This window comes from Anomaloglossus baeobatrachus, chromosome 4 (assembly GCF_048569485.1).
Source record: "Anomaloglossus baeobatrachus isolate aAnoBae1 chromosome 4, aAnoBae1.hap1, whole genome shotgun sequence".
Classification (NCBI taxonomy): domain Eukaryota; kingdom Metazoa; phylum Chordata; class Amphibia; order Anura; family Aromobatidae; genus Anomaloglossus; species Anomaloglossus baeobatrachus.
The window spans coordinates 516207533-516219677 of record NC_134356.1 but is presented as its reverse complement, the minus strand read 5'-3'; the positions used below and the strand labels follow the sequence as shown (position 1 = coordinate 516219677).

General features: G+C 48.8%; 1 protein-coding gene across 3 annotated transcripts in view; it reads left to right on the top strand.

Annotated features, from left to right (window-relative positions):
• Positions 1-12145, top strand: part of CRTC3 (CREB regulated transcription coactivator 3) — a 191417-nt gene that overhangs the window by 151387 nt on the left and 27885 nt on the right. For all 3 annotated transcript variants that reach the window (XM_075345866.1, XM_075345865.1, XM_075345863.1), the window contains 2 exons: positions 3287-3336; positions 4736-4953. In XM_075345866.1, the coding sequence (XP_075201981.1) occupies positions 3287-3336; positions 4736-4953 (268 nt within the window). The remainder of the gene's footprint in view (positions 1-3286; positions 3337-4735; positions 4954-12145) is intronic.

Below are 12145 nucleotides of genomic sequence, written 5' to 3'. Positions count from 1 at the left end.
AGGGATCGCTGGAGCGTGGCTACACGAGTTGCTGGTGAGCTCACCAGCAACCAGTGACCAGCCCCCAGCGCCGCATGGAAGATGCTGCGCTTGGTAACTAAGGTAAATATCGGGTAACCAACCCGATATTTACCTTGGTTACCACCGCACGGAGCTACACGTGCAGAGAGCAGGGAGCAGCGCACACTGAGCGCTGGCTCCCTGCTCTCCTAGTTACAGCACACATCGGGTTAATTACCCGATGTGTGCTGCAGCTACATGTGCACAGAGCAGGGAGCAGCGCACACTGCTTAGCGCTGGCTCCCTGCTCTCCAAGCTACAGCACACATCGGGTTAATTAACCCGATGTGTCCTGCAGCTACATGTGCACAGAGCAGGAGCCGGCACTGAAAGTGAGAGCGGCGGAGGCTGGTATCGAAGGTAAATATCGGGTAACCAAGGACAGGGCTTCTTGGTTACCCGATGTTTACTGTGGATACCAGCCTCCGCAGAAGCCGGCTCCTGCTGCCTGCACATTTAGTTGTTGCTGTCTCGCTGTCACACACAGCGATCTGTGCTGCACAGCGGGAGAGCAACAACTAAAAAATGCCCCAGGACATTCAGCAACAACCAACGACCTCACAGCAGGTGCCAGGTTGTTGCTGGATGTCACACACAGCAACATCGCTAGCAACTTCACAAAAGTTGTTCGTTACCAGCGATGTTGCTTAGTGTGACGGGGCCTTAAGGAGACCCTGAAAACATGCACTGTTGGTGGTCCTTGAGGACTGGAGTTGGGGAACCTTGCCTTACGGCTTCTTCCTCAGGAAAAATCATGAGTATTTTTGCTAAGGATCTGTCTCTAGAGATTTTTAATAATAATGGGGGTTCCCATTGTGAGACATGTTAAGAACAGAACCGTAGAACTGAACTTGGTTATCTTCATCTTACAACCACCTTTGTTGCAGCTCACAGTTCTGCTGTACTGTAGCAATATTGTAACACTGTCTACCTGTGAGATGGAGGCTGAGACCTAAAACACACGGCATGAAAATCGGTGCGAGTGGTATGCAATAAAACATTGCATTCCCCTCGTACCAATATTAGCCTATGTGTCAGCACCCCTGAGAGATTATTTTCTCAGCCCTAATCGGACCGAGAAAACAATTGCAGCATGCTGTGACTTTAATGCATTCTTTTTTTCTCTCACACCCATTCAAGTCTATGGGGCGAGAGAAAAATTGCACTGCACTCGCAGTTCACCGGTGTACTGTGAGTGCAGGACGAGAATGGCAATAGCCAGCTATGGAGGAGAGAGATAGAGATAAATCCCTCCGCAGTGCCGGCCAGCCCCTGCTCGGCGCCAGCCCACCCCTCCTCGGTGCCGGCCTGCCTCTCCTGAGAGCCGGCCCGGCCCCCGCAGCTGAGGTCCGATCGCATGATCAGACCTCAGTCGCAGTGACACTCGCATGACACTCGGCTGTGCTGCCAGCGTGAGCCGAGTGTCATGCGAGAATCGCATTAGTCCCCCGTGTGGCCCCGGCCTGAAGATGAGGAGTCTGCAGATGTGTCAGTTATAATCACACACAGCTCTGCAGTGAGATCAGGAGAGCGGCCATCACACCTCCCACTGGTAACTCCCCTTTCATTTATTACAATCTCTGGAGGCGGATTGTCAGGGGGATCTATGTCCGGCCCATAGCCTGGAGCAGCTCATTTACATGGAAGAAAAATGTGGATTTCTCTGGAATAAGAAATTGCATCATAGATATAAAGTGATCACTTTATACAGCTTCCTATGACCTGCATGCCCATATAGCTGGCTTATGTGGGTAGATCCTACTGACAGATCCCCATTACTTGTGGTGGCTTCAGAGCTGAAATCTTCTAGCATTCATTGCTGTAAAGCACTTGCTTTAGTGAAATGCAATTTAGGATGTGTCATCTTTACACCCTTGGTTTATTTTTAGTTTATTATAATGGAAGTCCACCCCCAGACTAAAGTGAGAACATATGAACAAGAGAAAAAAAAAGTTTTGATTTTTATTGTGTACAAACCAAACAGGAAACCTATTGGTGAATCCTGGGCGCTGCCAGAGTGATGACAAGGCTGTATGTTCTCTGGAGCTTTATTCAGACAACATTTCAGAGTTGGGCTGACTCAATCAGGTATAGACTATACCGCATGGCGTCATCCTGACTTTGAAATGCGTTGTATGAGTAAAGATCCAGAGAACATGCACCTTTTGTCTGCACTCTGGCAGCGCCCGGGAATCACCGCTGGTTGGGTTGAATACATTTCTTCCCACCATCGTGTGGGTCAGCCGTCGTAGTAGTAGCCTTTCCATCTTACAAGTACGGCGTTGTGCCGGGGCAGAATCCAGACGGGGTAGCATATACAGTCCTCTGCTCGCTGTGTCTGATATTGGGAGTAACACACTTTAAGCGCCTTTCCTCTTTCTTTTTTTTTTTTTTGTTTTTTGTTTTTATTTTTGATTTATGGTATGCTTTACTCCCATATGCATAGTTCTATATAGTTTTAGATTGATTCCATGTTCTATATTTTATTCTGGTAACCTCTTCCTCTATCCTACCAGCCCTCCTGGGGGAGAGAACCTGGAGTTCTGACCATTGCATTCTAGATTGTATTTCATTCCTCTCCATTGTCCATATGAGCTGTTATCGCTAATGACCCTGTAATGTTTTGTTTCCTCCCCCATTTATAATGTATGTAATGCCAGCGGTTGCTGGTTCTTCCTTGCCTTCGCTTCTGACCCTGCAGATTTCCTGTCCTTTGATCCTAATGTCTCTATTCTGGGCTTCTTCCATTTGAAATCCCTGTGGAATGAAATGAATTAGCCTGGTTACATGTTTCTTACTGGATTATTGTATAGCTCTTGTCGTTGTTGGTCTGTAATATGATCTTTTTTATAATGTCTGGTCAAGCAGAATGACAGTGGATAGTTGTAAATCTTTTTTTTTTTTTTGTCCTAAAAAAGCAAAAAAACAAACAAATTAACCTTTTAGTAAAACGTTACATAGTAAACCTCGCATATTTCCAACTCCTAAGATAAAATGACTGCTTGCCTTCACGAGACTGCAGTGGAGACATCACACGCTTTCTCAAGGAGCTGCGCTATCGGACCTCTGCCCCACAGCGGAGGGGGGGGGCTCTCTTGATAAAGATTATGGCCACCTGTCCCCAAGTGAATTTGCTTAGTGTAGAGATGTCTTGGTACCGTGTTGTGTGATCTGCAGCCTTTACTGAACCTTTTTTGTGCGTCTTGTCTCTAATTGTCTATTTTAGGTCCAGTCAATGACATCTCGTCCTCGATCCTGTGAAGTCCCAGGAATCAAGTATGTCCTGTAACAAATCATTCAGGGGAGGTGGGAGAAAACATTGATGTTTCAGACATTAAAGTGTTTTTTTACCTCTGACGTTTGTGGGATATGCTCTAACTGCATGACAGATTTATTGCGCTCTGGACCCAGTCATTCTCTGCTGTCGGGGCATCCTATGTATACGCTAAAAATGTTGATGGGCATAACCCTTTCCAGGGAATATTTATTAGGCTACTTGTGTCCATTTTTCAGACGTCTGTGCAAATCAGCCCAAGTATGGACCACGTTGTCTGGACTACCTGTAGATATTCTATCTTGAGCATCTCCACCTCATAGTCATTTATGAAGCTATGACGCTCTGGTCTGGAGACCTGCTGCCAGTCCGTGAGGACCGTGACATCAGAAGTAGCCATTAGTGCCATGGATGTGACGGATCATTTAACCAGCCTCTGCTACCCAGGCTTGGTTCCCCACCCATCACCAGCCTCTTTGGCTTGAATGATAGCTGTGTGTCTGATTTTCTTGCCTGGCAACTGACATCACACAGTGAGCCATCAAGCTAAAGAACTTGGGCTGGGCTGCACAACAGTCTCGGGAGGCCGAGGCTTGTTAATCGCTATGTCTTAACTAGAGTTGAGCGAGTACCTAACTATTCGTACTCACTATACTCATATCGAGTACGGTCTAATACTCACATATTCATTCCGAATAGTGTGTGCAATGCAAGTCAATGGGGAAAAACTCGCACAGTAACGAGTAAACCAAATTCCGTACTATTCATGTGAGTAGCGAATAGTGCGGAATTTGGGTCACTCGTTACATTGACCGTTTTTCCCCCATTGACTTGCATTGCACATGCTATTAGGAATGAATACACGAGCATTAGTCAGTGCTCGTTATGAGTATAGAGTAAGAATAGTTAAGTACTCGCTCAACTCTAGTCTTAACGTTTCCTAAAAAGAGTACTTACGAGAAAGTACAATATGGTAAACATTGTTACAGTAAATATCTGGATTTTAGGGCATTCTGTGGGTGCTTGATCTGCCGCTTGCCTCCTATGTTGCAGATTTGCCACAGATATGTTCAGCAGATTTTATTTGTTGCAATGTATTGGATCGTAATGATGGAAAGTCTGCAGCAAAATCTGCAGCAGAAAACCCAATATTTCTAAAGGATCAAAAGAAACCACAGCAATTTTTGGCATCTGATGCCTTCCATAGCTGGCTAGAGTCCATGCATGCAAAATGCATAGACAATTGTATCTTTTCAGAAAAAATAAGAGAACCCTTTTTTATCAATATCCAAAAACGTCATTGTTTTCCTCCTTTTGATATCCCTCTTGTCTTTCAAAGTTCTACATTTTAATTTATTTTTCAAGAGAACATTGACATTTGTTATCTATTTCCCTTTCCAGAGTTTTTCCGTCTTCAGATCCCAACGTTGGCCTTTCACATTTCCAGGGGAATCTCAACACAGGCGGATCACTGCCAGATCTTACAAATCTACATTTTCCCTCTCCCCTGCCAACACCGCTGGACCCAGATGAAACCACATATGGCAGTATGGGTGCAGAGAACAGCACCGGAGGGCTTCCTGCCGCCATGACCCACCTGGGCATCAGTGGCTCTCCAGGTCTGTGTTAGTAATACACCATTCTTCATCCTCTATACTCATGTTATGTGCATGTTCTGTAATAGGAGATTATTCTATACACTTTTTACATTAAATCATAAAATGAAGATTGTGATCAAATTAAATCTCTAGGTCAGAAGTTTCAAACATGCGGGCCGCATACGCATGCAGCCCGCAGACCCCATGACAATCGAGGCCCTATCCAGGCAGGACTTTACTACAGTTTAATTTAATATACCAGTGGCTGCCGCCCACCAATCAGATGTATGATGTCACCTCCTTGCATCTGATTGGCCGGCGTCAACCATTGGTATAGTGCAGACAGCTCCTCTGTGAGTCACCACAAATGATTCAACTGTAGTAAAGTCCTGCCGACGGCGACCCCGGACATAAAGCCGCAACAAGCAGTTGCGTTACATGGCCACGATCAGGACCACTGCGTCCTGTACGCGGCGGGTCCTAACTTGCAGGGCCACTGGTCTCCTCCACAGGAAGCCCCAGCTGCCCGTGCCTGACATCAGGGTTCGGAGCGCTGTATTCACCTTGCTGTGCTCTCCCTAGGGAGAGCGCAAGCGACTCTGTAACAAACAATTGACATACTGCATCTTCTGAAAGCCGCACCACAGGTCAGTGTTTGCTGTGCGCCGCACACGCACAGTGGTCACAGGATTTCTAGAAATCCCATCCACTGTGCTTGTACTGTATATCGCAGCATTTTGGGCGCAGCTGAAGCATACTGCACCAAAACTCTGCAAACATTTTTTTATTTAATTTTTTTGCGGATTACTAAAAAATGGGCACAATACTACAGGGCACAAGGATGAGAACAATACTACTGGACACAAGGATGAGAACAATACTGCTGGGCACAAAAATACAGGGCACAAGAATGTGCACAATACTATAGGGCACAAGGATGAGAACAATACTACAGGGCACAAGGATGGCTACAATACCACAAGGATGAGCACAATACTACTAGGCACAATACTACAGGGCACAAGGATGAGCACATTACTGCAAGATGTTGTCTAAGATTACTATATGCTGGTTATTTTAAGTTTTTTTTCACATTATTACCTTGTAATATTCTTTTAAAATTAAGTGTGAAAAATTTTTTCTTTTTGCCATTAAAAAAATAAAAAAAGATGATAGATAATCTAAACAAATAAGTGCAGGTTTCTTATAATAAACAAGCAAAAAATATTCAAAAAAGTGATCCAAAGGTGTATAAAAAAACAAACAAACATGGAATCACTAAAATGTCACTTTGTCCTGCAAAGAATGCGGCCCCTCTCAATTTTTTTCTTCTATGTGTGGCCCATACACCCAGCTGAGTTTGAGACCCCTGCCCTAGGTATTGTGGAGGCAAAAAGAGATGTGGCTAAAATATTTCACACTGCATATTATGAGAAGGCAAGTAAAGTGGGGTAATAAATAAGGAGTGGTCATTTTAACCTTGTACAGTCAAAAGTAGCTTCTGTATCACTTAGTCTTTGGTTACTATTAAGTTGGTCACTGTTATTGAACATTGAGATATATGGTTGTACACATAAAAGATAATTGGAAACCAAATACCAGGGATTGAGCTATAGCAGTACGAGAGGGCGAGCCAGAAATAATAATTAAAAAAAGAAATGATGTAACGCTTTGCCTTTTTCAATGGGGTCTTTGTGCCGTGCAGCCCACTCTCTTGCTTCAATATGCAAGTGTTCAAGTTCCACTAAGTAGTTCTTGATAATACCGCCATTATATGCCAGTGAATAGGGACTTGTGTAAGGCGAAGTCAGATCTTTGTGATTCCCATTTTCTTTACAGCTGCCTACTTTTCAGTTTTTTTGGGGTTTTTTTTTATACCGAAGTCCTAAGTTCCAAAGAAATCTGTAAAGTGATCACAGTCTGATATTAGTTTGACGCCTATAGCAGGTGAATAGGAAATCTGGCTGTCTTCTCGCTATGTTGCAATAGTAATGGCTATACGTGAAGGCATGCAGATGAGACCTCCTTGTACTGTGCAGCTTTGAGCACTGCTCTTGTTACAGTGCTTTCTCTCACAAGCCTGGCATTGAGCCCACAGCTCCGGATGTTTACCTCTGATGTATTTCCTGGATGGCAGTATGGCTTTGTGCAAGATCTGCAATGTTAATTAATTTTTCTTTGTCGCTCCTAATTGGGAGACCCAGACAATTGGGGTGTATAGCTACTGCCTCCGGAGGCCACACAAAGTATTACACTTAAAAGTGTAAAGCCCCTCCCCTTCTGCCTATACACCCCCCGTGGGATCACTGGCTCCTCAGTTTTCATGCTTTGTGCGAAGGAGGTCAGACATCCACGCATAGCTCCACTGTTTAGTCAGCAGCAGCTGCTGACTATGTCGGATGGAAGAAAAGAGGGCTCATAATAGGGTCCCCAGCATGCTCCCTTCTCACCCCACTTTTGTCGGCGGTGTTTGTTAAGGTTGAGGTACCCATTGCGGGTACGGAGGCTGGAGCCCACATGCTGCATCCTTCCCCATCCCCCTTAGGGCTCTGGGTGAAGTGGGATTTTACCGGTCTCCAGGCACTGAGACCGTGCTCCGTCCACAGCCCCTGGGGAATCTGCTGGATATGGAGCTGAGTATCGTCAGGGACAGGGCCCTGCTACGTCAAGGTACTCTGTGTCCCCGTACAGACCGCGCACAGACACACTGCAGCATTGCTGGGTGTGTTAGTGCGCCGGGGACAACAGCGCTGCGCGCTTGTGCCATACTAACTACAGCTTGCTGAGGGAGTCAATGTATTGGGAACTGCCGCGCCGGCCGCTGCTGTCAGTTTTACGCTGCGGCGCGGCTGGGTCTTGTGGTGCGCCGGGGACTTCCGCGCTGGCCGTGCATATATGACGGCCGCGCTTATTACTCGAGTCCCCGGCTTTTGCGGCCTAGTTTCGTTTCGTTACCGCCCCCAGGCCTGCCAGTCAGGGGAAGGGCGGGACGCTGTACAGAACGTCAGCGCCGAGGGCTGGAGTCTACTTTACATACTCCAGCCCCTCACACTGGGCACAGTGGGACGCCAGTTTCCCGCACTTTGTCTGAGGCACGCCCACGGTCCGCCCCTCTTCACAGAACGCCGGCAGCCATTCCAGTCTGAGCTGGAGAGGGGAGACAAGTTCTGGGAGACCCAGACACTGGATTCTGGCAACCACACACCCGCTTTTGAGCGGGCGGTAAGCGGCACCTCTGGTGCTCACCCCACTAGTGCCGAAGTGTACAATTGTATTTTTATGCTTGCATGCTATACATTGCACTGTACGGTCGCTGGTGATTCTTGGCTATATACCCTCCTAGATTGCTCAGAGGAGACAACAGCATGTCGTCCGCAAAAAGCAAGGGTGCCAAGGCACAGGCTTTCTATGCTGCTTGTACCGCATGTGAGGCTACTCTACCGGCAGGTTCCACTGACCCCCATTGTGTGCAGTGCTCGGCCCCTGTGGCACTTGTTCGGCCGGGGCCTCTGCTAGAGGTGACCCAGGGAGAACCACCTGTGAATACTGTCCAGGTGACGGGGACAGAGTTTGCAGTTTTTGCTGATAGATTGTCTGTGACTATGACTAAAATTCTAGAAACTTTGCAGTCTAGACCAGTACCTCAGACCATGGGCACTGTTGAATCATTGCTCCCTGGTCCCCCTCAGTTGGAACAGCTCCGGGCTCCGGGGGTGTCCCATGCATCCCAGGGTGACGGCTCTGACACGGACGACAGTCCCAGACAGCCTAAGCGAGCTCGCTATGAGCGGCCCTCTACTTCATCACACTGGTCAGGGTCCCAGCAGGAGGACTCTCTGTGTGATGAGGCGGAGGTAGCTGATCAGGATTCTGATCCTGAGACCGCTCTCAATTTGGATACACCTGATGGTGACGCCATAGTGAATGATCTTATAGCGTCCATCAATAGAATGTTGGATATTTCTCCCCCAGCTCCTCCGGTGGAGGAGTCAGCTTCACAGCAGGAGAAATTCCATTTCAGGTATCCCAAGCGTAAATTAAGTACTTTTCTGGACCACTCTGACTTTAGAGAGGCAGTCCAGAAACACCACGCTTATCCAGATAAGCGTTTCTCCAAACGGCTTAAGGATACACGTTATCCCTTTCCCCCTGACGTGGTCAAAGGCTGGACCCAGTGTCCCAAGGTGGATCCTCCAATCTCCAGGCTTGCGGCTAGATCCATAGTTGCAGTGGAGGATGGGGCTGCACTTAAAGATGCCACTGACAGACAGATGGAGCTCTGGTTGAAATCCATCTATGAAGCTATCGGCGCGTCGTTTGCTCCAGCATTCGCAGCCGTATGGGCACTCCAAGCTATTTCAGCTGGTCTTACACAGATTGACACGGTCACACGTACATCTGTTCCGCAGGTGGCATCCTTAACCTCTCAAATGTCTGCATTTGCGTCTTACGCGATTAATGCTGTTCTGGACTCTACGAGCCGTACGGTAGTGGCGTCCGCCAACTCCGTGGTTTTACGCAGAGCCTTGTGGTTAAGGGAATGGAAGGCAGATTCTGCTTCCAAAAAGTGCTTAACCAGTTTGCCATTTTCTGGTGACCGACTGTTTGGTGAGCGTTTGGATGAAATCATTAAACAGTCCAAGGGTAAGGATTCATCCTTACCTCAGCCCAGACAAAACAAACCCCAACAGAGGAGGGGACAGTCGGGGTTTCGGTCCTTTCGGGGCTCGGGCAGGTCCCAATTCTCCTCGTCCAAAAGGACTCAAAAGGATCAGAGGAGCTCAGATTCTTGGCGGACTCAGTCACGCCCAAAAAAGACAGCCGGAAGAACCGCTACCAAGGCGGCTTCCTCATGACTTTCGGCCTCCTCTCTCCGCATCCTCGGTCGGGTGGCAGGCTCTCCCGCTTTGGCGACATTTGGCTGCCACAGGTCCAAGACCGTTGGGTGAGAGACATTCTGTCCCACGGGTAAAGGATAGAGTTCAGTTCTCGTCCTCCAACTCGATTCTTCAGAACGTCTCCGCCTCCCGACCGAGCCGATGCTCTTCTGCAGGCGGTGTGCACTCTAAAGGCAGAAGGAGTGGTGATCCCTGTTCCTCTTCAGCAGCAAGGTCACGGTTTTTACTCCAATTTGTTTGTGGTACCAAAAAAGGACGGGTCTTTCCGTCCCGTTCTGGACCTAAAACTTCTCAACAAGCACGTGAAAACCAGACGGTTCCGGATGGAATCCCTCCGCTCCGTCATTGCCGCAATGTCTCAAGGAGATTTCCTAGCATCAATAGACATCAAGGATGCTTATCTCCACGTACCGATTGCTCCAGAGCATCAGCGTTTTCTACGCTTCGTTATAGGAGACGAACACCTTCAGTTCGTAGCTCTGCCTTTCGGTCTGGCGACAGCCCCACGGGTCTTCACCAAGGTCATGGCAGCAGTAGTAGCAGTCCTGCACTCTCAGGGACACTCTGTGATCCCTTATTTAGACGATCTGCTTGTCAAGGCGCCCTCTCAAGAGGCATGCCAACACAGCCTGAACGTTGCGCTGGAGACCCTCCAGGGTTTCGGGTGGATCATCAACTTTTCCAAGTCAAATCTAACCCCGACCCAATCGCTAACATATCTTGGCATGGAGTTTCATACTCTCTCAGCGATAGTGAAGCTTCCGCTGGACAAACAGCGTTCACTACAGACAGGGGTGCAATCTCTCCTTCAAGGCCAGTCACACTCCTTGAGACGCCTCATGCACTTCCTAGGGAAGATGGTAGCAGCAATGGAGGCAGTCCCTTTCGCGCAGTTTCATCTGCGTCCACTACAATGGGACATTCTCCGCCAATGGGACGGGAAGTCGACGTCCCTCGACAGGAACGTCTCCCTTTCTCAGGCGGCCAAGGAATCTCTTCGGTGGTGGCTTCTTCCCACCTCATTGTCAAAAGGAAAGTCCTTCCTACCCCCATCCTGGGCGGTGGTCACGACAGACGCGAGTCTATCAGGGTGGGGAGCAGTTTTTCTCCACCACAGGGCTCAAGGTACGTGGACTCAGCAAGAGTCCACCCTTCAGATCAATGTTCTGGAAATCAGAGCAGTGTATCTTGCCCTACAAGCCTTCCAGCAGTGGCTGGAAGGCAAGCAGATCCGAATTCAGTCGGACAACTCCACAGCGGTGGCATACATCAACCACCAAGGAGGAACACGCAGTCGGCAAGCCTTCCAGGAAGTCCGGCGGATTCTGACGTGGGTGGAAGACACGGCATCCACCATATCCGCAGTTCACATCCCAGGCGTGGACAACTGGGAAGCAGACTTCCTCAGTCGCCAGGGTATGGACGCAGGGGAATGGTCTCTTCACCCGGACGTGTTTCAGGAGATCTGTCGCCGCTGGGGGATGCCGGACGTCGACCTAATGGCGTCCCGGCACAACAACAAGGTCCCGGTTTTCATGGCACGGTCTCACGATCACCGAGCTCTGGCGGCGGACGCCTTAGTTCAAGATTGGTCGCAGTTCCGGCTACCTTATGTGTTCCCACCTCTGGCACTGTTGCCCAGAGTGCTGCGCAAGATCAGGTCCGACTGCCGCCGCGCCATCCTCGTCGCTCCAGACTGGCCGAGGAGGTCGTGGTACCCGGATCTGTGGCACCTCACGGTAGGCCAACCGTGGGCACTACCAGACCGACCAGACTTGCTGTCTCAAGGGCCGTTTTTCCATCGGAATTCTGCGGCCCTGAACCTGACTGTGTGGCCATTGAGTCCTGGATCCTAGCGTATTCAGGATTATCTCAAGAGGTCATTGCCACCATGAGACAGGCTAGAAAACCAACCTCCGCCAAGATCTACCACAGGACGTGGAAGATATTCTTATCTTGGTGCTCTGCTCAGGGAGTTTCTCCCTGGCCATTTGCATTGCCTACTTTTCTTTCCTTCCTGCAATCCGGTTTGGAAAAAGGTTTGTCGCTCGGCTCCCTTAAGGGACAAGTCTCAGCGCTATCTGTATTTTTTCAGAAGCGCCTAGCACGACTCCCTCAGGTACGCACGTTCCTGCAAGGGGTTTGTCATATCGTCCCTCCTTACAAGCGGCCGTTAGAGCCCTGGGATCTGAACAGGGTTCTAATTGCTCTCCAGAAGCCGCCTTTCGAGCCTATGAGGGATGTTTCCCTTTCTCGCCTTTCACAGAAAGTGGCTTTTCTAGTAGCGGTCACGTCTCTTCGGAGAGTGTCCGAGC